Source organism: Eucalyptus grandis, chromosome 3 (assembly GCF_016545825.1).
Source record: "Eucalyptus grandis isolate ANBG69807.140 chromosome 3, ASM1654582v1, whole genome shotgun sequence".
Lineage (NCBI taxonomy): Eukaryota > Viridiplantae > Streptophyta > Magnoliopsida > Myrtales > Myrtaceae > Eucalyptus > Eucalyptus grandis.
The window spans coordinates 31,425,342-31,450,517 of NC_052614.1; the positions used below are offsets into that span (position 1 = coordinate 31,425,342).

Genomic DNA, 25,176 nt, shown 5'->3' on the forward strand with positions numbered 1-25,176 from the left:
GAAGGAGTGGTGATGTGGTTGAGCGGTGAAGAAAACGTTGGGGTGGGGACGTGAGGTGCAGGTGGTGGATTGAAGTTGGCGGTGTTAGAATGATGTGGTGATGGAGGCAAGATGGTGAGATGGTGAGATGGTGGAGCTGGCGTGAGGTGGTGAGCTGAACGTGGTGGTGGTGGGATGATGTGATGCTGGCGGTGTGGGTGGGGGGTGACGAGAAGATGGAGTTGCGGTGGGATGATGGGTAAAATGAAGATGAAGGTGGAGACGGGAAGGTGCTGGGATGAGTGAATGGTGATGGGGTTGTGTGAGGACAAAGGAAATGGAGAAGAGGGCTAGTTGGCTGCAGCAGGAAGGAGGGGAATGCACGCATGGGGGAGAGAGAGAGAGAGGGGGCCAATCAAAAACCTTAGCAAAATATCTAATTCATCATCACATGGCCTCCAAAGTCTTCTATACCCATCTTCTTTCCCCCAATCACAATTTACCTCTAATTTCCTACAATTAAACCCTTTTGGGGTAGAAAAATCCAATTTCTCATCCCATCCGAATTTCATTTCCTTTTTCTTTTTGTCCGAAATTCATTTTTCTGCAAATTTTGGACTCGTAGAAAATTCGCCGAAAGATGAGACGACGTCCAATAAATAAATCATGACACGCTCAAACGCTCGATTTTCAAAACCGAATTAAATTTCGTGGTTAAAATCGATCGAACGCGACTTTAGCACGACCTAATCTATCGGGTAGCTTTTAGGGGTTTTAGTGCATTTGACCCGTGGTCGATAATTTTCGATCCACGTTTGTGCATCTTCGAATTGTAAACTACCCTCGATTGTCATGTAATCATGAGGTTCAATTACGTGTCATGAATATAATATCGATAGAAAATTGGTTTATTGCCGTTCGACGCAAATATCGTAATCATGCGAAACCACCCTCAATTCAACTACGTACTTCCATCGAATTGACTTATATCCGTTCGCTAATCAATTTATAACGGTGTCATATTGACCCTTGCTGATTATTATGGCTGAATGGTCGGTTTCTGATTGAATTCTCTAGTCTGTTGCATTTATATTCCTTAATTGCCTCACCTAATAGATTAGTTAACTCGTGAGTGATCAGTTCCGAGTAAAATAATCATAAGCGCGTCGATGAAATAACCATTTCATATATTCAAAATAGGGGCCAAATTTTGGGATGTCACAATTTTTCCTCTCTTATAAAAATTTCATTCTCGAAATTTAAACGACTACAATCCTTCCATGAAAAGATGAGAGTATTGATGTCTCATCGACTCTTTGCTTTCCCACGTGACTCCCTCTATTCCGTGATGTTGCCAAACCACTTTAACCAAGGGAATCGTCTTGCTGCATAGTACTTGCTCTTTTCGATCCACTATCCGAACCAATCTCTCCATGTACGACACCCTCTCGTCCACATCTATTTCTTCAAAATTCAGCATGTGGGTTGGATTAGGTTCGTACTTCCTCAACATTGATACGTGGAAGACGTCATGCACTTGAACAAGTCTCGGTGGCAACGCGAGACGATACGCCAAAGTCCCGATTCGCTTTAAAATTTCAAAGGGACCGACGTACCTTGGGCTTAGCTTCCCTTTCTTGCTAAAGCGTGCAGTACCTCTTATTGGTGACACTTTGAGGAATACGTGTTCACCTACTCGGAACTCCAGTGGTCTACGCTGCTTATCTACATAGCTCTTCGGACGGCTCTAAGCGGTCTTGAGTCTATCTCGAATGATTTTGATGGCATTGATTGACTACTGAACTAACTCAAGGCTAGTAATCTTACGCTCTCTAACTTCATCCCAATAGATAAGAGTTTAGTAGGCCTTGCCATACAACACTTCAAATGGTGCCATCTTGATACTCTGCTGATAGCTGTTGTTGTAGATGAACTCAACTAGATGAAGCTGTTTCTCCCAACTTCCTTTGAAGTCCAATACACAAGCTCGCAACATATCCTTGAGCATTTGAATAGTCCTCTCAGACTGATCATTCGTCTGTGGATGATAGGCCGTGCTGTACTGCAGTTTTGTTCCCAAGGTAGTTTGCAAACTTTTCTAAAAAGCTGCCGTAAACTTCGGGTCTCGATTTGACGTAATCGTCACCGGCACTCCATGGAGACGAACTTTCTGTCGTACGTACAATTCAACATACCTATCCAATGTGAAATCCTTTTGCACGGCGATGAAATCAGCCAACTTCATCAACCTGTCGACTACGGCCCATATGGAATCATTACCTCATAGACTCCTTGGCAATTCCATCACAAAATCCATTGTGATATGTTTCCATTTCTACTAGGAAATCTCGAGAGGTTGCAAAAGTTCTCCAGGCTTGTAATGTTGTGCTTTCACTTGTTGGCACGTCAGACACTTGGCAACATGTCTGGCGATATTTACTTTCATACCGATATACCAATAGTGTTGACGTAGTTTTGATACATTTTTGTGCTGCCCGAATGAATGCTGTAACTGCTACGATGGGCTTCGAAGAAGATTTCCTTCTTAAGCTCCTCATCATTGGGTACACACAATCGTCCACGAAACTTTAGTATTCCATCCTCTGTGACATGAAAGTTAGCTTTCCTCTTTTCCGCATCCTCATGCAGAACTTTTTTGGATTTCAGGGTTTATCAACTGCAATGTCTTAATCTACATCTGCACTTTCGGTTCAATTCTAAGGGTAGCTATGTGACTTGAAAGCTAGCCTACCTCAAATTTGAAATCAAAATCTCGAACTCCTTCAAGTAGGATCCATTCTTGAACCATCATCTGTGCAATCGACGACTTCCGACTTAACGCATTCGCAACCTTATTGGCCTTTCCAGGATGATACAAGATGTCGCCAGTTGTAGTCCTTGAGAAGCTTCATCCAACAACATTGCCTCATGTTCAACTCCTTCTAAGAGAATAAATACTTCAAGCTTTGATGGTCCGTAAAGATCTGGAACTTTTCTCCGCATAAGTAATACCTCCAAATCTTCAGGGCAAAGATGATCGCTGCTAGTTTCAAGTCATGCGTCGGATAATTCAACTCATGAAGCCTCAGTTGACGAGATGTGTATGCAACAACTCTCCCATGTTACATTAAAACGCAACTTAGCCCTCTGAACAACACATCGCTATAAATCTCATATCCCCCAAGACTAGACGGAATCATCAACACGGGTGTGGTAGTCAGCTTATGCTTAAGCTCTTAGAAACTATACTTGCACTTATCCGTCCATTCGAACTTCTCTTCCTTCTTCAACAATCAAGTCAGAGGCATGGCGATTGCAGAAAATCTTTCCACAAATCATCTATAATAGCCTGCCAATTCCAAGAAACTTTGAATCTCTGTCACCGTTGTTGGTCTCAGCCAGTTTATGACAACTTCAATCTTGGTTGGGTCCACAAAAATCCTTTCGCCAGAAATTACGTGACCTAAGAAAGCTACACGAGTTAGCCAAAATTCACACTTACTAAACTTGGCATACAGCTCGTGTTCTCGCAAGGTTTGAAGCACCGTCCTTAAGTGTCGTTCATGCTCCTCTGGACTTCTTGAATACACCAAGATGCCATCGATAAACACAATCACGAACCGGTCTAGATACTCCTTGAATACTCGATTCATCAAATCCATGAAAGCAACTAGGGCATTGGTCAGACCGAACGGCATTACGGTGAATTCATAATGGTCATAATAGGTACGAAAAGCTGTCTTCGGTATATCTTCCTTCTTAATCCTCAACTGATGGTAACCTATCCTTAGGTCAATCTTGGAAAATATCGATGCTCCCTGCAACTGATCAAACAAATCATAAATTCTTGACAATGGATACTTGTTCTTGATCGTTACTTGATTGAGTTGCCGATAGTCGATGTAAAGGCGCAACGAACCATCCTTCTTCCTTACAAACAAAACTGGCACTCCCCAAGGCGATGCACTAGGACATATAAAGCCTTTGTCCAACAACTCCTGCATCTGTACCTTTAGTTCCTTTAACTCTAATAGTGCCATGCGGTAAGGAGCCTTATAAATTGGCTCCGTCCCAAGGGCTAACTCAATCACGAACTCGATCTCCCTTTTTTAGGGCAAACCGGGCAATTCCTTAGGAAACACGTCAGAAAAATCTTGCACCACGGCGTTGTCCTCAATTCTTGGCTCCTCAACTAACGTATTAATTACGGTTGCCAAATAACCTTGGCAACCCACCTCTAACAATTGGGTTGACTCAAGCAATGAGATTAAGGTAATCGAGTGTCCTCCTCCACTTCTAATAAACTCGAAACTTTTATTCGTTAATGGGTTAAACTGAATCGCTTTACGATAACAGTCTACTGTAACTCGTTGCTTGGTGAGACAATCCATACCAATAATTACATCAAAATCAAACATGGCCAGCACATTCAAATCTATAATTTCCTCTCGCTCACCGATCACTAACTTGGAACCAAGTCACCTTATTACCGACAACACTTTATCCTTTAATGGGGTGGATATACTAATGACTGCTCCCAACGATTCTAAACTTAATCCTACTAACTTAATGAATTGCTTAGCAATAAATAAATAGGTAGCTCTAGGATCAAATAAAGCATAAGCAGCATAGTCATTTAGTGAGACCGTACCTGTAACCACGTTCTGTGAATCCTCTATCTCACTTCGAGTGACAGCATACACCATTCCTTGCATCGGAGGCTTGCTCAAAATTCCCTATTGTGCGCTCTGCGACACACTCCCTCCTGATTGCCCTATGTATGGCAATGGCGTTTGTGCTCCCATGGGCCTGCGCAAACAATTCTTCACCTAGTGGCCGTGCCAGCCACATCCGTAGCACGCTTCGGTTCTAGCAAGACATGTGATTGGTCCATATTTCCTTCCACTGAATTGGCACACACCATTTGTATTGGGTGTTGGCTTTCCAATTCCACCCTTCTGGTTGGGAGGAAGGTAATATTTTCCTCCCATCATCGGCCTTTTTCCCAAACCAATTGATATCCTTGTTGGGCACAAATTGCGACCCGGATGTTGCGGCCCATTCATTCAGGTTCCTCTCTATCAGTTGGGCCTTCTCATACAGCTCATCATAGTCATCGAGATTCAGCGATACTAGCGGGTCCTTGATCTCTAGTCTCAGACCATCTCTAAACCTCCTCGCCCTGTCCACCGGGTCCTCAATGAACCCCAATGCATACTTGGACAATTCAACGAACTTTGCCTCGTATTGGTCCATTGACATCTGACTCTGATGAAGGCGTTGGAACTCTTCTACTCCCTCGTGCAGTCCGAAAAATACTTCCTGTAGAAGACCTCAACTAAGGTATCCCACTTTAGGACCGTACCTTTGGGAAATACTCTCCCTTTGGTGGCTTCCCACCACGTACTCGCGTTACCTTGTAGCTGGTAGACTACTAGGATTACCTTGTCTTCATCAGAGCACCTCAGTAGTGCGAAGACTTTTTCTAATTCTTGAATCAAGAAGGTTGTAGCTTCCGGATCACTCGATCCAGTGAACCTTGGTGGCTTCAGTTTCAGGAACTGCTCCACTAGTTTATGCATCAGCCGCTCACCATTCCCATTTCCTAGTGGGACTTCAGCAAGTGCGATGGCAACAGCAACAATGGCATTGGCAGTAACAGTGGCGGCGGCGACAGCAGCAGCTTGGTTTTGAGCCTATTGACCGATCATATTTCCTAAAGTGTCTAGCACCTACATGATCCCATCCAACCTAGGATTGCCTGGTGCTCCTCTTCTTGTACCAGCCTGAGGCGATACTCTTCTTCCAGTACTAATCTCAACTGATGCTCTCCCTCTAATATCCGCTCGTCTTGGTGCCCTCCCTCTAGCATTTGTCATAGCTACTACGGCCCTTCTCTGAGGGGCTCTCTGCTTAGGGTCGCTTATCTGGTAGAATCTTTATAGAACTTGCTTATTGATTCCCACAAGGAATCAGAAATCTGAGCAACCCGCACAAAACAATCAATCAATCACAAGCATAGGCGTAAGGAAAATGTCTTTCCTAACTAACTATCCCAAGACCCATTGCACCTTATCACTCCAATTCTGAACTAGGCTCTGACACCACTTAAACGATCAATCAATCACGCCCTGAACCTCAAGTACGCGAACATGTCTCAGGGCTCGATTAAAAATGCGATGTACCAGGACACATCGTCGACCCTTTTTTTTATTTTTTTATTTTTTGATTAAATGCATATGGAAGCGAATTAAATAACACCCAGTCAACCATAAAAAATAGGGATAGTAAAAACACCACAACAATCTTTCACAAACTACGATTTATTTATTAACAGGCTCACCCGAAGAGTTCATATATACAAGCCTACCAAAAGTGATCTCCTGCACGTCCTACCAACAAAAAGGGTCTAGGTCGGGGCTAACTTCCAAATGTACAACTACCACAAGCTCCTACAACCTCCGCTCTAATACCCATACCTGCACCCAGCCAAGAATTCGGGCAAGTCGCTAGGTGAGCAGGGCTCCCCAAGCCCTTCCGACTCAGTATCTAGATCTATTATGACACCATCCGGGATGTTGATATCCATTGAGTTATTGTCCTACTCAACCTCATTTCCTACTGGTGGCCCATCAAAACCGTGCGTGGGACCCTCCTGACCCCCATTTGGTTCCGTAATAAACCAAGCCTTGAAGCAGTGGGGCACCAGGTTCACAAAACCCTCGTCGACCCACACCATCGTCACTACCAACTCAGGGCATTGGTTGGTCCCAGGGATCGGGTAGAGGGTAGTCTCTACCTCCATATCTCAGGGGACCCCGAATCGAACTGGGCATATCTCCATTCTAAGGACCTGAAATATTTAACCACGACGAGGTGAGATAAAAATCTCAGCGAGTTGAAATCCTTAAGCCTTGATTAGGATGCAAATTCGTCTCGAGGGCGGCCTAAGCACACATAAACTCACCCCGCCTTGGCACATCCATGCACATTAGCACGTCTCGTACAATAACAACAAAGTAATGTGCATAAATAATAATCAGGACACATACAAGAATTGTCATGTGCACTATTGACACATGTGTCCCAATTATTATGACCCCATGGGCCACAGCTAACACAAGTATTGGTGGTCTTCTAGAATAACTGGGCATCATCCCACCCCGTCATGCACGGCAACATCTAGAACCCTGCCTAGACGGCATTCCATGAAGGAGTAGCGGTCCGTTCTCAATTGCGACTCGGCTTCTGGACCCCCGCCGGGCATCCGATAAAATCGGGCATTGTCCCCAAACTTCCATTGGTTGATGGGTTCAATTACATGACCACTCAAGCACATACTCAATCAAGTCTACTTTTATTGCCACAATTAGCCAAGAATACAACATTTCCCTTTCAAATGGTAAACTTGGGTAACCCCATTTTTTTTCTTTAAAACTTTCCGAAATAAATTCGTACATGGTCACGTATTTGAAATCAACTCGTCAAACTTTGCACACTTCTACTTTAAGACCTTATTTTATTAAGCACATAAAATTTGGCATCCAAACCTGACACATCATTTTTTTTTCCATTTAATTGCCCATAAAACCAAGTTTTGTATTAAAAATTGATAACTACCATAAAGCAATCAATTGCATAATAACACACGTACAAGCCATCAAAATCATGCATAATTTCATCCAAGAAACGAGCATAAAATTCTACATAACGACTAATCTGTCACTAATTACGCTAATTACGATTAATTAAATAAATTACGATTAAATAAAAATTATGATTAATTAAACTAAACCAAATTATTTAATCTAACCATGATTAATTAACTTAATCATAATTAATCAGACTAATCACAATTAAAATTAATCTAAACCATTCTTAATATAAATTAAACTAAACCAAGCTTAAGTAAGACTAAACACTATTAGTAATAATCTAAGCACCCCTAAGTGAAATTAACAGCCTAATCAATAATTAGGAAGTTAACTCACGGGTTTTTTTTACAGTGGCAAGCTTGTAGCGATGGCGACGCAATGGTGTCGAGGACATGCCACTTGGGGATCAAATGGGGCTCAACATCGGTGGTGGCAGTCCTTCCAAGATCTTGGCCAAGGGGGGCTTGGCTTAGCTTGGGGTTGGTTGGTGAACGTGGTTAGCGAGGCTGCTGGCGGTGGGTGGCTCGGTGAAGTTGGGGTTGGTAGTGGTGAGGTGATGGTGTGAGGCACTGGTGGTGGTGTTACAAGCATGTCGAGTTCTAACGGGTGGTGATTGGACACTGAAGCTAGCAATGGCTGCTGGAGTTGGGATGCTGGCGAAGGAGTGGTGATGTGGTTGAGTAGTGAAGAAAACGCTGGGGTGGAGGCATCATGTGTAGGTGGTGGATTGAAGTTGGCGGTGCTGGAATGGTGTGGTGATGGCGGCAAGGTGGTGAGATGGTGGAGCTGGTGTGAGGTGGTGTGCTAAACGTGGTGGTGGTGGGATGATGGGATGCCGGCGGTGTGGGGGGGGGGTGACGTGAAGATGGAGTTGCGGTGGGATGATGGGTGAAATGAAGATGAAGGTGGAGACGTGAGGGTGCTGGGATGAGTGAATGGTGATGGGGTGGTGTGAGGAAGAAAGGAAATGGAGAAGAGGGCTAGTCGGTTGCAGCAGGAGGGAGGAGAATGCACATGGTGTGACATTCTGATTTTCGACCCTGTCCCGATAATGTGAATTGGGCTTTTCATCGATGTGCTTATATTTTTTTTTTCTCTAAGCTGATCACTCGCGAGATAACTAATTTATCTAGTGAAGTCATTAAGGAATATAAACGTGACTGACTTGAGAATTTGAGCAAAAATCAACTGCTTGACCATGTTAATCTGCAAGAATCAATACGGCATCGTTAATCGAAAGACCAGAGATAGATCGATTCAACAGAGGCATATAATTAAATTAATCACACCTGATTGCAAAATTCATGTCGAACGGCACTAAACCGATTTTTCTGTTGATTCTGTACCTTGTACCCGTAATTGAAACATTGAGATTTTTACGACAACCGAGAGTCATCAATGTGTCGAAGATGCACAATGTAGATCGAAAATAATTGACAATAGGTAAAATGCATTAAAAATTTCTAAAAGCTACACAGTAGATTAGGTCACGTTAAAATCGCATCCAGTTGAAATTAATCACGAAATTGAATCCGGTTTCAAAAATTGAAAGTTCTAGTGTGTCACAATTTATTTTTAGGACATCGAATCATCCTTTGAAGAATTTTCGACAAGCCGTAGATTTTTTACAAAAAAAAAAATTCAACAATATTGATTCAAGAATTCGATGCCCATCTTTGGGTGGATTTTTTACCTTCAAGTTGGATTGTTTGGTGATGGAAAATTATGGAAAGTGGTGTGGGCTTCCTCCTCAGCATTTTGGCCATCAATTGGAGGTTAATTGGTGTGAAATTGAGTTGAATTGAAGATGGAATTGGTGAAATTCGTAGGCTAGGGGGGGGGTTGTAACATTTGGACTCCCTCCTTGGCTTGTTGGAGAAGATTGGGAGGGGAATTGGCTATGGATTAAGGCCGAAGACTTTAGGGTTTATTACTCAAGTGTTTAGGATATTTTGGACTTTTGAGGCCTTTTGTTCCCTCCTTCCCCAGCAACAGCTTCTTCTTCTCCTTCCTTAGCTTCTTCATCTCTTGCACTAGTAGAAACCTCAATTTCTAGAGCTTCCAAGCCACCTTCAACCCCTTACCGAACCAGCAGTAGCCTGCAAGCCACCACCTGGCCCCTCACCGCTCATCTAAGATACCCGAGCGCCGGCTTGCCTCCGCTTGCGATCCTGTCCTACACGTCCGCCATGTCTCGTGCCAACTTGACGCCAATCTCGCCGCCCCTGCCGTTCCATCGAGCCGCTAGCCCGTCGCCACCCTGCTTGTCTCACCGTGTCTAGCTCCCTCCGTCGGATTAGCCAACCCCAAGCTAGCTCGTTCCAGCCACCGTAGCCCTTCGGTCCAACCCAACACAAATGCAAACCTCAGCTGTGGGCTGAGGCTTAGTGCTTGCTTAGCCATTTTCAGGCCCTTCCAAGCCTCCTTTGGTGTCGCCGTAGACTCGAGTCTTGCTCGTCTCCGCGTTGCCATCACTGTGAACTGGTTTATTCGCTAATCTAGTGAGTTAACCTCCAAAAACTTAATTAAGGGGTTAATTATGCTTAGGGAAGGATTGGATTGGGTTAAGCGAGATTAGTGTAATTAGTTAGCTTGTTAAGTTAAATTAGATTATTTAGTTAGGCCAATTAGGTGGTTAGTTGATTTAATTAGTTAGTTTAATAGGTTATGTACATCTAGCCTAGGTAGATTGATTTAATTAGTCTAATTAGGTGGTTATATTAGTGTATATAGCTTAATTAGTGATCTAAAATATTTATTTTGCAATTTAATTAATTAAATGCAATTTATTTAATTATTTATTAATTAGTGAAAATTATACCATGATAGCCAATTGTTAGAAGTTCGTGCTAATCGCCGTGGTGCAGTTGGTTTGTGCAAGTGCTAATTTATGCAATTGAATGATGAGTGATGATTTTTGATTTATTATTTAAAAAATATGGGATTTTGGTATTTAATTCAAAAAATACCATGTGTCGGTATATAAAATAGTGGGATTTTTAAAAGAGAGGATATCACATTTTATGGTTTAATCTGATCGTGTACCCACGCACAATTATTTTACCAGGTGTTTTTAATATAAAGAAAATAGGCGAATCACATTATTTAAATTGAGACATTGAAGTGCAAAGCACGATGTCCCTTGTCGAGAATAGATGTGCATGTGATCATTTTGAGAACCTATCATGAGCTTTTACGCCGAATGATGCTCCTTCGGAAATGTCCACATCAACGGATGCCAGTCACAGTGGAGGCTGAGCTGATGCTCCTTCGGGAATGCCGTCTAGATGTAGACATTACTGTGCTCGATGGGGAGAGACGACGCCCGGCTATGCGAGATGACCGTTGACTGTTGAGTCGACCATGACCATTGAGTCATAACTAATTGGAACGCTTGATTGAGTTATTTGATTGCACTTGATTATGGGAAAAAATTGTGTGGCACGGAATGAGACGTGTCATAACAATTTTGCCTTATAATCGGAACCCTTGTGATTGATTGATATGTGGAAAGTGAAGCATTTCAATTATCTATACATTTACTATATGCATATGTTATATGAACAATACTAATGTGCAGGAAGGTGCTGAGGCAAGGTAAGTCTCATTTGATATGTGCTTAGACTGCCTCTAGGTGTATTACCTTTCTAATAAGGGTTTAGGGTGTAGACTCGCTGAGATATTGTCTCACCCCGTTGTGGTTTACAATTTTCAAGTCCCTAGATAGAGGTACGACATGTACGATATGGGGTCCTGTAGGTGATGGATTTTGACCCTGACCCGAGAGCTAGTTGAGTCAGTGGTATAGGTCGATGAGGGCCTACCTCAGTTGGTACCTCACCAATTCATAGCATGGTTCATCGGCTTTCCTCAAAAGGGTTAAGAGGGTCCCCTGCTGGGTTTCGACGGGTTGGGACCGAGGAAGGGAAACAGCTCACCCGATGGATCTTGACACTCCTGATGGTGTCGTGGTGGACCTGGAGCCCATGGTTGTAGAGCTAGGAGTTTAGATAGCTTAGTGGCTCTTTTTGAGTTAGACTCTTTTGTATATGACTTGGTTTGTTCATAAAAGTGTGTTTGTGTAATTTGGTTGTCCTGCTTTTCTATCCCATGTTTATTTGTTGTCCGAAGATTGTTTAATTTGCTTCTGCCGGTATTTAAAATGAATGGGTTGGCAACAATCATGGAAATGTTGTAGTTTTATTAACCACCGAGGGATGTGCACACGCTCAAGGTTCGAGGTGTGACAACACATGGGAGAGGGAGAGAGAGAGAGAAAAAGCAAGGGCCAATTAAAAACCTTAGCAAAATATCTAATTCATCATCACATAGCCTCCAAAGTCTTCTATGCCCATCTTCTTTCCCCAATCACAATTTACCTCTAATTTCCCACAATTAAACCCTTTTGGGGTAGAAAAACGCAATTCTCATCCCATCCGAATTTCATTTTTCCGCAAAATTTCAAAATTGTCGAAAATTCGCCGAAAGATGAGACAACATTCAATAAATAAATTGTGACACACTTGATTGTTCAATTCCCGAAACCGAATTAAATTTCGTGGTTAAAATTGATCGAACGTGACTTTAGCACGACCTAATATATCGGGTAGCTTTTAGGGGTTTTAGTGCGTTTGACCCATGGTCGATAATTTTTTATCCACGTTTGTGCATCTTCGAATTGTAGATGACCCTCAGTTGTCATGTAATCGAGAGGGTTCAATTACATGTCCTAAATATAATATCGATAAAAAATCGGTTTATTGCCGTTCGATGCAAATATCGTAATCATTTCATATATTCAAACGGAACCACATGCAATTCAACTTTATTGGGGCGCATACTTGAAAAGTCTCCATCTTCCCATGAAACTTAACTTCATATCCGTTTGCTAATCGATTTATAATGGTTCCTATTTGTATGACCCTCTAGGTAAAATGACTTAAAAAGCCCATTTTCGCCAATTATTAATGACCAAGCGATTGATTTCTGATCTTCTAGAAAAGATTCTCTGTAGTATGTCACATTTATATTCCTTGCCATTCAATTCGGCCTCACCTAATAGATTAGTTAACAATTCAACTAATTAGCATGAGTGATCAATTTTTATTTAACCTTCATAGAATAAAATAACCATATTCATTTTGATTTTGGGAGAATTTCACATCGATGAAATAACCATTTCATATATTCGAAACAGGAGCCAAATTTCGGGATGTCACACACGGCTTCTCATATTGTAAGAATGACATGTGCAATGACATAGAATTCGAATAGAACATGAGCAAACGACATGTGTTAATGATGTACAAATCAAACATAGCTTGAGCGAATCCATGCATAATGACATTTAAATCAAATTGTTACATGCGCTAATGACATGCATTATGACACAAAAATTGAACTATGACATGTTCAAGTGACATGCATGATCACATGGAATTCAAATGCAACTTGAGTTAATGACTTGTGTAATGACATAAAACTTAACTAGGATATGTGCAACCGACGTGTCCATTGCTTTATGGTTGATCGGAACAAAATCTTACTAAACCATTAGGATTTGCCCCAGTGGTCACTCTTCCCATATGGGAAGGGAGATGTAGGGGCTTTGAATCCTCACGTACTTAGGGGGGTTGGGGTGAGGATGTTATAGTATAAGGTGTGGATTTTGACTCTCATGTCTTACAAGGGCGCATGACAAAAGTCTAAAAGTGAGAGTTAGCGTAGGAGTAAAGTATAACTAACAAATATATATATATATATATATATATATATATATATATATATATATAACTCCAGTTACTTTATTATTGTTTAGTATACCGACGTGGTAAAAAGCTTTGACTAGAAAGCTGTTGGTCATTGGTAGAGGTGAGAAAGAAAAAGTATTAAGAGAAAGGAGGCTAGAAAATCAATAATATGGAGGAAACATATTATCCTAATTTTAGCATGACCGGAATCAACTATGAAAACCTTTCAAACAAGGCTATTTGGACTAGGGGTGAGCGGTTTCCGGTTTTGGTTCGGTTCCATCTAGAACCTGGAACCTATCTTTGGGTACAAGTTCCTTATTTTTTGGAACCTGGAACCTATCCGTCAGAACCAACAACTTGGAACCTACTATGTTGCAGGTTCCAGGGCCGGTTCTAAGTTCCAACAGATTCTTTTTTCTTTTTTTTTGTTCATTTTCAGTTAGGCTCACAGGATTAGAACGGCTCGATAACATGCATGATCAAGCACTGTTCAGAAAACTCTAGGTTGATACCCGCAAGGTTATGAATTAATTGAAGCTTCATTCATGAAGCAGCACATAAAATAGGGAATAGCATATGCACGAAATCAATTGTCGATTGTTTTTTCCTGTCTTCTTATCACTTATCTCCTTGGTACAACTTGACATCTTGGCATATTTGTACATGGCGATCTCAGAAAACCAAATAGATCCAGCAAAATAAAACCACACCCCAATTCAACCCAACCACATCCAAACAAACAAACAACCGATGCTCAACGAATGGGCTATTCCCAACAATCACAAGCGATGCCGAACGAAAGAGGGTCATCGAAATTTGCAAGAAAAATCAAATCTTTGCGCTCTTGGCTTACTCATCTCATTGGGAGTCAAGAACTGGCAGCGACCCATGGACTTACCCTTGAACTTTCCCCTCCCCATGGCTCAGAGACGTGCTTCCCCACTTGCATAACACGATTCGGGCACGAAAGAGAAGATCGACCAAGATCTGTAAGGAGACGATCGGCTTCGTTCTTGATGCGATTGGGTGGTTATCGTTTCGCGAGGAGCGAGAATCTTCCGTGGAAGAGCCAAAGAGAGATGGAGCTGAATCGATTCCTTCTTCCCCCTTTTCACCTCCCCCACTATCTCCGAATCGGAACCCGAGGAAAAACCAAATACACTTGTTTTCCATAGTCCTTGTATAAAAAATAAGAGAATAAATCCGTAGTCAATAAGTCAAGGGCGAGCATGCGGTGACAGCGGTGCGACAACAACGAAGACACGAGTATCACAGCACCAATGGTGGCATGGACGGTGCAGCAAAGACAACGGTGGTCGCAGGTCAACCCACGGCCAAGGGGGAAAGAGCTCGGTTCTAGCGAAGGCGGGGTGGCGGTTCGAAGCAACAACGGCTTGGACAATCGAGCGACGGCAACAAGAGGTGGTGACGATAGCTTAAGGACGATGGCGGTGGCTCATGGTGGCGAGGGGCAACGTGGACGGCACGACAGCTTGTCGGGCTCAACGGCAAGATGGCTTGTCAGACGAACGATGGGTGGTGGTGGTTCGGTGGCCAAGAGGTGGTGGTGAGTAGGGCATGGGGCGGCGGTGTGGTGGTGGGTGAAGAAGCAGCCAGCAAGAGGAAGAAAGAAGAAGAAGAAGAAGAAGAAGAGAAGAAGGGGGTTTCGGCCGAGAGAGGGGGAAAGAAAAGAGAAAGAGCGAGAGAAGAAAAGAAAAAGTTGAGGGGGATAGGAAGTGACGTGAGGAGGAAAAAGGGGGAAAAGAAAGAGAGAGAGAGAGAGAGAAAGAAAAGGGAAGGGGGAAGAATTGGCAAAAGAGGGAAGTGATGTGCATTGGGTTTTTTTTTTAAAACTATGACCGGTTCCTGTTCCGGTTCCTATAGGAACCGGAACTGGAACTGAGAACCGAAACCGGCCTCTTTAGAACTGGGAATTGAACCGGACCCTTCGGTGCGGTTCTCCGGTTCCTGGTTCTACCCGAGAACCGTGCTCACCCCCTATTCTGGACTTCTCCGCAAAATAGAAGGAGATAGATGTTTGGGCTTACTGAAGAATAGACAAAGCTATGTAAACTTTATGAACTATTAGTACTATTGAAGGTCACTGTGGTTTTGTGCAGTGTCGTAAGGCATGCTAGCTCTGCCGTGGTCATTTTACCCACCTTCACTCATCTCAAGCGCGGATGGCTATTATACTAACTTATCCAACAATAGCCGGAGCATGCAAGCACAACCTGACGTGAAGTCTACTTTCTCCACCGTGAGGCCTCCTAATTCCATATATAGTGTTCATTTATCCTAGATCTTAATAGAAAGAGGGTTTATGTTGGGTGAGGAATTAGGATCTTATTTTACTAGTTTGGTACCTCCCGTGTGCGCATCACACGTAAATTTCGGTCACCATAGGTCATCAATGGGCTTCGCCAAACCATGCTCCCACGGGCTTGGTCAAGATAATTTTTTATTAAGCTCAAAACTTGCCTATTTTTAACCCATTTAGCACTAGTCTAATTAGAATGCAATTTATGTGGGCCAAATGTTATTGAATGAAAAAAAAATGATAATAATATGCAGATGCAAATTAACACTTTTTTTTTAAAGGAATTTGGGTCAGGTTGACACGTACTTCGCCAAACCATGCTCTCACGGGGTCGCTACAATTTAGATATTAACAAGATATGATTTTGTAATCTTAGACTTGTACACGGACATTTCACTAGTATAAACTATTATACTGAATTGGACAAACACATAAAATAAGCGCTTATGAATTTATTTAAACTTTGTTGTGAAGAATAAAGCCCATAATACAGAGAAATGCTATGTTTTCATTTGTTTATTTATTGGGAGATAGTCTCACTATATTTGTTCAGTAGGCTCTCTCTATTTGGTGTCATACTACTCCATAGTGAAAAATCCTACAGCTCAAGTAAATGGACAGTGATATGAAAATGATTTCACGTGAACTCGGCTATTTCCTCATTAAGCTTCATTTAAGATACAAATTTTTTGAGAAATAGTTCACATTTGTTGTTACTTTTGACTCCTTCATGATTCGTATGATTGGCCCGTTCGAGGAATTTTTGTCCTAGCTAGTCGATAGTAGTTGGAATGGAAATCGATGAATGATCTCAAATTAATTTTCCACTGCTCCGTTGCAAAAAAAAATTATTTCTCAAGTACATGGATAGTGAAATGAAAAGGACTCCGTGTGGACTAGAGTAACCGTATGAAAAGGTCCGAACTCAATTTTGTCGATGAGCGCCATGAAGGATACAAATTTTCCTAGAAATTGTTATGATATGTTGTGACATGACTCGCATAATTGGCCCATTTGATGAACTTTCATCCCGAGTTGCCTATAACTTAGAATTCCATGGACGAGCGTGGAAGGTACGTCATGAATCATTTGATATCTCCACATTGTGTGGAGAAAGATTAATGGTCATGGATCATGAAGAAAAAGTCATTATGGGTCACATAATATCAAACACTTCGTGGAAAGTCAAGATTAATAAATATGATATAACCCCTCACAAGAAGTTATGATGTGATGCTTTTGTACGCATGGAAGGAGCCAACAGAAAGAGAGACTCTACACTCCCATCATCATCCATCACATTTAATTTAAGTACTACCATGTCCAAAGGAAAAGTAAAGATAAGTATATTGAAAGTCCTAAAACTTATAATGAAAATATAATTTAATCTTAAATCTTTCAAAAAGAGTAATTAAGTCCTAAAATTCATTATAAAAATGTAATAAAGTCCTAAAATTTTTAAAAAGTGCAATTAAGTCATAAAACTTGTTAAATTGGTCAAATTAAGTACTTCAATTTATTATATTTTTGAAAATTTTAGAACTTAATTGCACTATCATGACAAGTTTTATAACTTGATTGTATTTTTTGAAAGTTTAAAACTTGATTACATTTTTATGATAAGTTTTAAGATTTAGTTGAACTTTTTAAAAGTTTTATAACTCAATTGTAACTTTCGTGACAAATTTACAACTTCTAGTACACCTATCCCTAGAGAATATTTCAACTTACCGATTTATTTCTTGTGGTCTTGCACGAGCTTTCGCATGTTAGATTAACTCCATCCCAAGTGGTCAAGTCCTCCATGTTGGACATACAAAATTCATCAAAAATGACTGGATGATGCGTCTTATATGCATCACATCGGAGACCCTACTTTTCTTAGTCTTAATTTCGAGTTGCTTCTAGCACTTGAACCGTGTTCTATCATCAATTGTTTAAAACAAGATGGAAATAGCAGCAACAAAATGGTGGTATAAACAGTCACGGGGTTAAAGAATGGTTAGGATTCTTCATCCAAAATTAAAAATTGAAAAAAGATCATCAACTGTCAATACTATTGGATGTCATCTTATCTCTTTGCATGGTGTGTGTTGTGATAGCAAATAATCAAACAATAAAATAAATCTGACTATCAAATTTACATGATTCAACTGTAGTGACTTACGTCCATAAAGTGAGAAGCAATGAATTTTACTATAAATTAAGTGATATTATGAAAATTACAACCATGTTTGAATTACTCAAATACTCTCAGTATTTCTTAAATCTCAATTACACTAAATAATTCACGCAATGTTTAATCCTATAATTTTTCACGAAATAATCTCTCAATTTTACGAAAGAGTTAACAAATCTTATCATAAGATTTAATTGACTTCAACCCTAAAATTATTGATATATTATTGTGGAGGAAAATCCACCCCAAACACTCGGTTAGAACGGCAACTTCAAGACTTTTCTCTCTTTCTAGAAATGAATGGATTGAAAACCACGCTGCGGCCCTTGACATCCAACCAAGAGGAGATTCTTATATATGACAGCATATAAAATATCTTGGTCAATGTCAAACCAAAATTCCTCATTTAAGTCCTCAGGCACGGAATCCAACACCAACTTAGAATAGAATTTGTGTAAATATCTTCTTTTTCCTTGGGTCAATATCCCAAAACAAATATTGTCTGCTTCTTTTATTTATATTTTATTTATTTCTAAAATTTAAATTTTGCTTCGAGTCCAAAATCGAGATATTTTTTAATAGTACATAAGCCCATATGGGTCCCGGCCACGTCGATCAATCCTTGAATGGAAGCTCTCCATGCTTTGTCTTACTTTTCAAAGCTTTTCCCCCTTATAAATACATCGTCGTCATCCTCACATCCTCCATGTCCCTTTTTCTCTCACACGCGAAACAAACACACATTCGCGTTTTCTCCGAAACCCTTTTCAATGATTCCACCAAGAATCTCCTTCAATGCTGAAAAGCTCCTCTTGTTGGCCCTCTCCTTTTTCGCCATCATCATGACCTCCAGCGATGGCCCTTGCCTAGCGATGGGGCAAGGCAACAACAACAACGCTACAATCATCGGAGTAAACATCGGGGTGGTTCTTGATCTGGAGACGAGGGGGGCTCAGATGGGATTGAGCTGTATTAACATGTCTCTCTCCGACTTTTATAGTTCAAACCCTTCCTACAAGACTAGGCTCGTCCTCAACGTAAGAGATTCCAAACAAGATGAGGTTGCTGCTGCTGCTGCAGGTTCTCTCTCTCTCTAATTTATTGACTGGTCATGATGCTTGTCCAGAATTATACGATGACACCAGTTTCTGGGTTAAAAACTTTTGCACTTCTGCTGATAGTGTTGAAGTTCGTTTTGGTTAATCTCTGCTTGAACTTGGAAGTGGTTTGGTTTTGGGTTAATACACGTCTTCTCGTAGAAGATAAAGAATTTAATGCAGCTGTCTGTGTGATGCAAGATAAAACCAATTATTGTTCATAATGACGTACTTGCCAATCATTTGAAAACTTCAGCCTTTTTATATTTGAAATTTGAAAAGAATTCCCAGTGAAATCTTCAGCAGCGCGACCACATACATAGCAATCTGCATTCTCGCATCAGAGCTTGTCCAAGCCCAGTTTCCAAAGCTCCAAGAAGAACGACCGAGGCCATCAAAGAATTGTCTCATCCTCTAGAATTGTCTATCAACTATCGGGATAAAAATATTAGAATTGTAAAAAGTTGTGTACAGCACTCATTTTAATACCAAATTTTTTTATCAACTCATTTAGTGCCAAATCAGAAAAGAAAAAAAAACGATCACTTAAATGCCAACGACAATAAATTTGGGCCAAATTGATTATGTGTCATTTATAATTAAATTATAATATGATTTGGCAAATTTTACAAACTTCAGTCCATGTGGCATTTCTAGATGGTGTTCTTGGCACTAGAGTGATCACTATCACTTGAAACAAAATTTGACACTTAAATTATCACTATTTACAACCTTTTGACAATGATGTTTAAGATTTATATGCTAACTAGACACGCCAGCAAGTGGCGTAGGATTGAAATATTAAAAAAATATAGCCACGTTGGATTTCTGGCGACCTAGATTGGAGTCGGCACTTAATTGATCTTTTTTTTTTTTTTAAGTGGCACTTAAGTGATCCAAAAAATGCTTTTAGCACTAAAGTAAGTGCCGTATATAACTTTTGACACTTCTATGTACTTATCCTGTCAATTGTCTATCACAGAACTTTGTTTTTTTTGGGCAAAAGTCATCAAAAATCCTAAATTATGACCACTGTGATACATTTATCTTAATTTTTTCTGGAACATTAAAAATTCCAAACATGTACATGTGTGATGCATTTACCCTTCTATCGAAGTTTTACCAATGAAAACCATAAAAAATCTGCCTACAGGAATGCCCAAAAGCAAGTAATATTGACACGGTATTTATATGATTTAAATGAAATAAAAATTAGTTGTTTTGGGTAATAAGTTATTTAACAAAACCTTGACGGAGGGTAAATATATCACAGAGATATAATTTTGGAGTTTTTTATGTTATGAGAAAAAAAAAAGTAAATGTGTCACAACGGGTATAATTTGAGTTTTTGATGTCATAAAAAAAAGTTCAAAGCAAATATATTACAATAAGCGTAGTTTGGAATTTCTTATGGCTTTTTCTCTTTCCTTTTTAACTTTTCGAAGTTAATGAGAGCATTATTTTCTAGGGGGCTTAATCATTGTGAGAAAGAAGTCATTATTATCTTCTAATAGAATCGAAGATAACACAAAGTCAGTACTTACGATTCAACTTGTTCTCTTCCCCACTTGATAACTTGACGCTTAGCTTGAGAACCGAGAAGATTCGTGGGATTTGGTCAATCGACGGCTGGTCTTTGAGCGTAACATTTGACCTTGGATCCTTTTTTTTTTATTTTTTTTTTATTTCTTCCAATTCTTGGAGCATTACTTTTCAAAAGCTATATCAAGAAATGTTATTGGCGAGAATCTATCTTGGGGATAACCTGACGAAGATAGTTATTTAGGTCACGCCCTAACTGAAAATCTCCAATCTACTAAACTTTTTCTTGGCATTTTGTTTCGTGCGTTCAAGGATGCAGCACCAATGAAACTATGTTGACTCGATGATTTATCGTCATATGAGTCCCATGGTAGGAGCCACGTAATTACTCGTTGAAATGGTATTGATCAACAGAGGATTTACTGAGCATGTAATAATTTCTCAGTACCGATTGGTGTCGGTCAAAAGTTGACTTGGAATTGAAAAGTATACCTTCTCTATCATCTCATATTTCAATACATGAAAGCTGGCTTGGATTTTAGAGTGGAATTTTTCTGATGCGATGAGATCAAGAGGTCAGCTTAAAGATGAAGAAGATTTGACTCGATGTTAACCACTTTCATTTTGTTCTTAATTAACTTTAGTTGAAAGAATCAGTTCACGGTAGGTTTGCAATATCATTTGCCAAACAATTTCTATCTTTAAATAATATTAATTACAAGCCCTTTTCCAACTTCAAGCTCCTATTTTTCTTTTTCTTAAACATTTTTACTTTCGCAATATTACATCAAATTTTCATTGACTTCTGATCAGTACTATGTTTTAGAATTTCCATTATCTGCCGTATTGTTATTGTTTCACCATCTTTTCTACATCACCCTTGCAGCGCTTGATTTGATAAAGAATAAGCAAGTCCAAGCCATAATAGGCCCTGAAGGTTTGGTGCAAGGAGACTTCATTATTGACCTTGGAAACAAATCTCATGTGCCCATCATCTCTTTTTCTGCTACTAATCCTTCCCTCCGTTCGATTCGAAGTCCGTACTTCGTTCGAGCCGTACAAAATGACTCGTCCCAAGTGAATGCCATAAGCGCAGTCATCCAAGCCTTTGGCTGGAAAGAAGCGGTCCTCATATATGTGGACAACGAGTTTGGAGAAAGCATCATACCCTCTCTTACCTATGCTTTGAGAGAAGTCAGCACGCAAGTGCCCTATAGGAGCATCATTTCTCCTTCGGCCACGGATGATCAAATCCTAGAGGAACTCTACAAGTTAATGACGATGCAAACGAGGGTCTTCATCGTGCACATGTTACCTACCCTCGGTTCTCGGCTATTCGCCAAAGCAAAAGAGGTGGGAATGATGAGCGAAGGTTATGTGTGGATCTTGACTAATGGGATCACTGACCGATTGAGTTCTGTGGTTTCATCTGTTGTCACTAGTTCGATGCAAGGAGTACTAGGCATCCGGACTTATATCCCAAACACACCAAACCTCGACAACTTCATGTTCCGATGGAAGATGAAATTCCAGCAAGACAATCCATCCATCCTTAATCCTACGTTGAACATTTTCGGATACAGGGCTTATGATGCTACTCGGGCTCTGGCAATGGCTATCGAGGAAATGGGTGCAACGAATTTTACCTTCCAGATGTTGAATGCTTCGACAAATGCAACGGATCTCGATAGTATAGGGGTCTCTCAAAATGGTCAGAAACTTCTCCAAGAACTAGCTAATATGATGTTCACTGGCCTCACTGGAAATTTTAAACTCGTCAGTGGGCAGCTAGAGTCGTCAGTGCTCCAGATCGTTAATATCAATGGAAATGCAGCTAGAGGGGTTGGGTTTTGGACGCAAGAAAATGGGCTACTAAGAGATTTGAATTCATTCAATGCAAGCAAGTATTCCACTTCGAAGAGTAATCTCGGACCAATAATATGGCCAGGAGATACGACCTATTTTCCTAAGGGATGGGAGATACCCACAAATGGGAAGAGGCTGAAAATTTTAGTCCCTGTGAAGGTTGGTTTCTCTCAATTTGTGAAGGTGACTCAAGATCCTAGCACAAATACATTCCAAGTCACTGGATACTGCATCGACATCTTTCGAGCAGTCATAGAAAAATTGCCTTATGCTATTGCTTATGACCTTATTCCATTTGCCTTGCCTAATGGAATTAAAGCTGGCAATTACAATGACATGATCGATCAAGTGTTTTACCAGGTGAGCAAGTGCTTGATTTCGTTGGATTACCTGTTGAAACTTACTAAGTTATGTGGTTGACAAAAAAAACATTCCCTTCCTTTTGTTGGAACAGAATTACGATGCAATAGTGGGCGATACAACGATCACTGCAAATAGATCATTATATGTTGACTTCACCTTACCGTACACTGAATCGGGGGTTGCAATGCTTGTGCCATACAAGGATAGCAAGAGCAAGAATGGTTGGGTTTTCTTGAAGCCCCTCACTTGGGACCTTTGGTTAACAACCGGATGCTTTTTTGTGTTTATAGCATTGGTCGTGTGGATTCTTGAACACCAGATTAACGAAGATTTCAGGGGTCCAGCTGCGCATCAAGTTGGCACGAGCTTTTGGTTCTCATTTTCAACCATCGTCTTTGCACAAAGTAATCACCCATCACTTTAATAAATCAATCGAACATTACAATTTACATATTGTTCTTAGATAATTTAGGTGTTTTCCCTTAATTTGGATTGCAGGGGAGAGAATATTTAGCAACCTAGCCAGATTTGTTGTGATCGTGTGGGTTTTCGTGGTACTTATACTAACGCAAAGTTATACTGCAAGCTTGAGCTCTCTTTTGGTGGTGCAAAATCTTCAACCAACTGTGACTAATATGGATTGGCTCCTAAAAAGTGGAGAAAAAGTGGGATACCTAGACAGCTCTTTCGTTTATGAAATGCTAAAGCAAATGAAGTTTGATGATTCTAGACTTATATCTTATCAATCTCCTGAAGAATGTGATGCACTGCTTTCCAATGGAAGCACAAAGGGTGGGATCGCAGCAGCAGTCGACGAAGTCCCCTACATTAAACTTGTTCTTTCTAAATATTGCAACAAATATACCATGATCCCAACCTTTAAAACTGCTGGATTTGGCTTCGTAAGTCTTAATTTCTCTTTTTTCCCCTCAAAATTTTCAATTACTATGATTTTTCATTATTTCTTTGATCGAAAAATATCATGTCCTACTTCTTTTGGTTTACAGGTTTTCCGTAAAGGGTCTCCGCTAGTGCCGGATATTTCACAAGCAATCCTCAACGTAACTGAAGGGCGTAAAATGATGGAAATCGAAAATGCATGGTTTCCATCACAAACTAACTGCCTAGATTCGACTAACTCAATTTCTTCAAACCGCTTGGGTCTCGACAATTTCTGGGGCCTATTCTTGATTGCTGGAGTTGCTGCAGTTTTAGCTCTCCTCATTTTCATGGTCATGTTCATCAAAAGAAACTGGCACATCATAACAAGTTCTTCAGGTTCATTCTGGGAGAAAACCATTGCTTTGGGAAGACAATTTCACCAAAGAGACCTCAATTCCCACACTTTTAGGAAAGCCAGATTTAGAGATAGAAGTATGGAAGATGGTGGCAATGTGACTGCAACTATTGAAACTTTAGAAGACAGTAACTTTCCGCCAAGTCCGTCAAGCGACTCCAGCCAAATCGACAACGTGCTAACCAATGAGCAAGGCTCACCATCTGCAGAACAAGGACTTTCAAATTATATAGACGAAAGGTACCCCAAGATAGCGATAAACGTAGAGCTTACAAATGTAAATTGTTGAGGTACATGCCTCAACAACATTATATGAATGGACATGATCAATTTACCTAGTGACATGTAAAGCGCTCCTAAATATTTGCTTTATTATCGAAACATTCTAAGAGATAGGTGCATTACAAGTTTTAAAACTTATCGCAAAAGTGTAACCGAGTCTTAAAATTTATAACGAAAATATAATTGAGTCTTAAAACTTTCAAAATGTGTAATCAAATCCTAAAACTTATCTAATTGGTGCAGTCAAGTATTTCCATCAACACTATCAATTTTTTTAATGGAAAATGTTGACGTGGCAATTTTAAATGGATTTCTCTTTCCTACATGGTATTAAATTTATTAAATTTCCTTTAGATATTATTTAAATAATATTAAAAAATAAAATTGCTAAAATAATTTAAAAAACAAAACTGGAAAAAAAAAAAAAAAAAAAAAAAGGCATAACACATCTGTGACCATTGCCATTGCCACCCATCACTGAGGGCCTGACAACCTCACTAGTGACATTTTCCATTAGATAAATTGAAGGTGTTAATAGAAAGACTCGATTACATCAATTTGGCAAGTTTTAAGACTTGAATTGTACTTTCACGACAAGTTTTAGGACTTATAATGCACATATCCCTGAGGAGAAGTATATTAGAAGTGCCTTAATTTGTGTGTGGCACTTACTTTAGTGTCACAGTTTTTCAACAACTCACTTAAATGTCAAAATCAAAGAAAAACGATTATTTAAGTGCCTCCAATGAGAAATTCTGGTTAATTATGTGGCTATGTTGTCTGAAGTGGCATTTTTTTACACTGAAACGATCATTTTTATTATTATTATTAAGATTAGCATTG

At 40.2% G+C, this 25,176-nt stretch overlaps 1 protein-coding gene across 1 annotated transcript; it reads left to right on the forward strand.

The window, feature by feature from the left end:
• The first annotated feature begins 18,612 nt into the window (after positions 1–18,612).
• Positions 18,613–24,381, forward strand: LOC104428790 (glutamate receptor 2.1). Its single transcript, XM_010041728.3, has 5 exons — positions 18,613–18,966; positions 21,412–22,751; positions 22,846–23,158; positions 23,253–23,656; positions 23,762–24,381. The coding sequence occupies exons 1-5, from the start codon at positions 18,657–18,659 to the stop codon at positions 24,338–24,340; spliced, it is 2,946 nt and encodes a 981-aa protein (XP_010040030.3). The 5' UTR covers positions 18,613–18,656; the 3' UTR covers positions 24,341–24,381.
• The last annotated feature ends 795 nt before the right edge of the window (positions 24,382–25,176 follow it).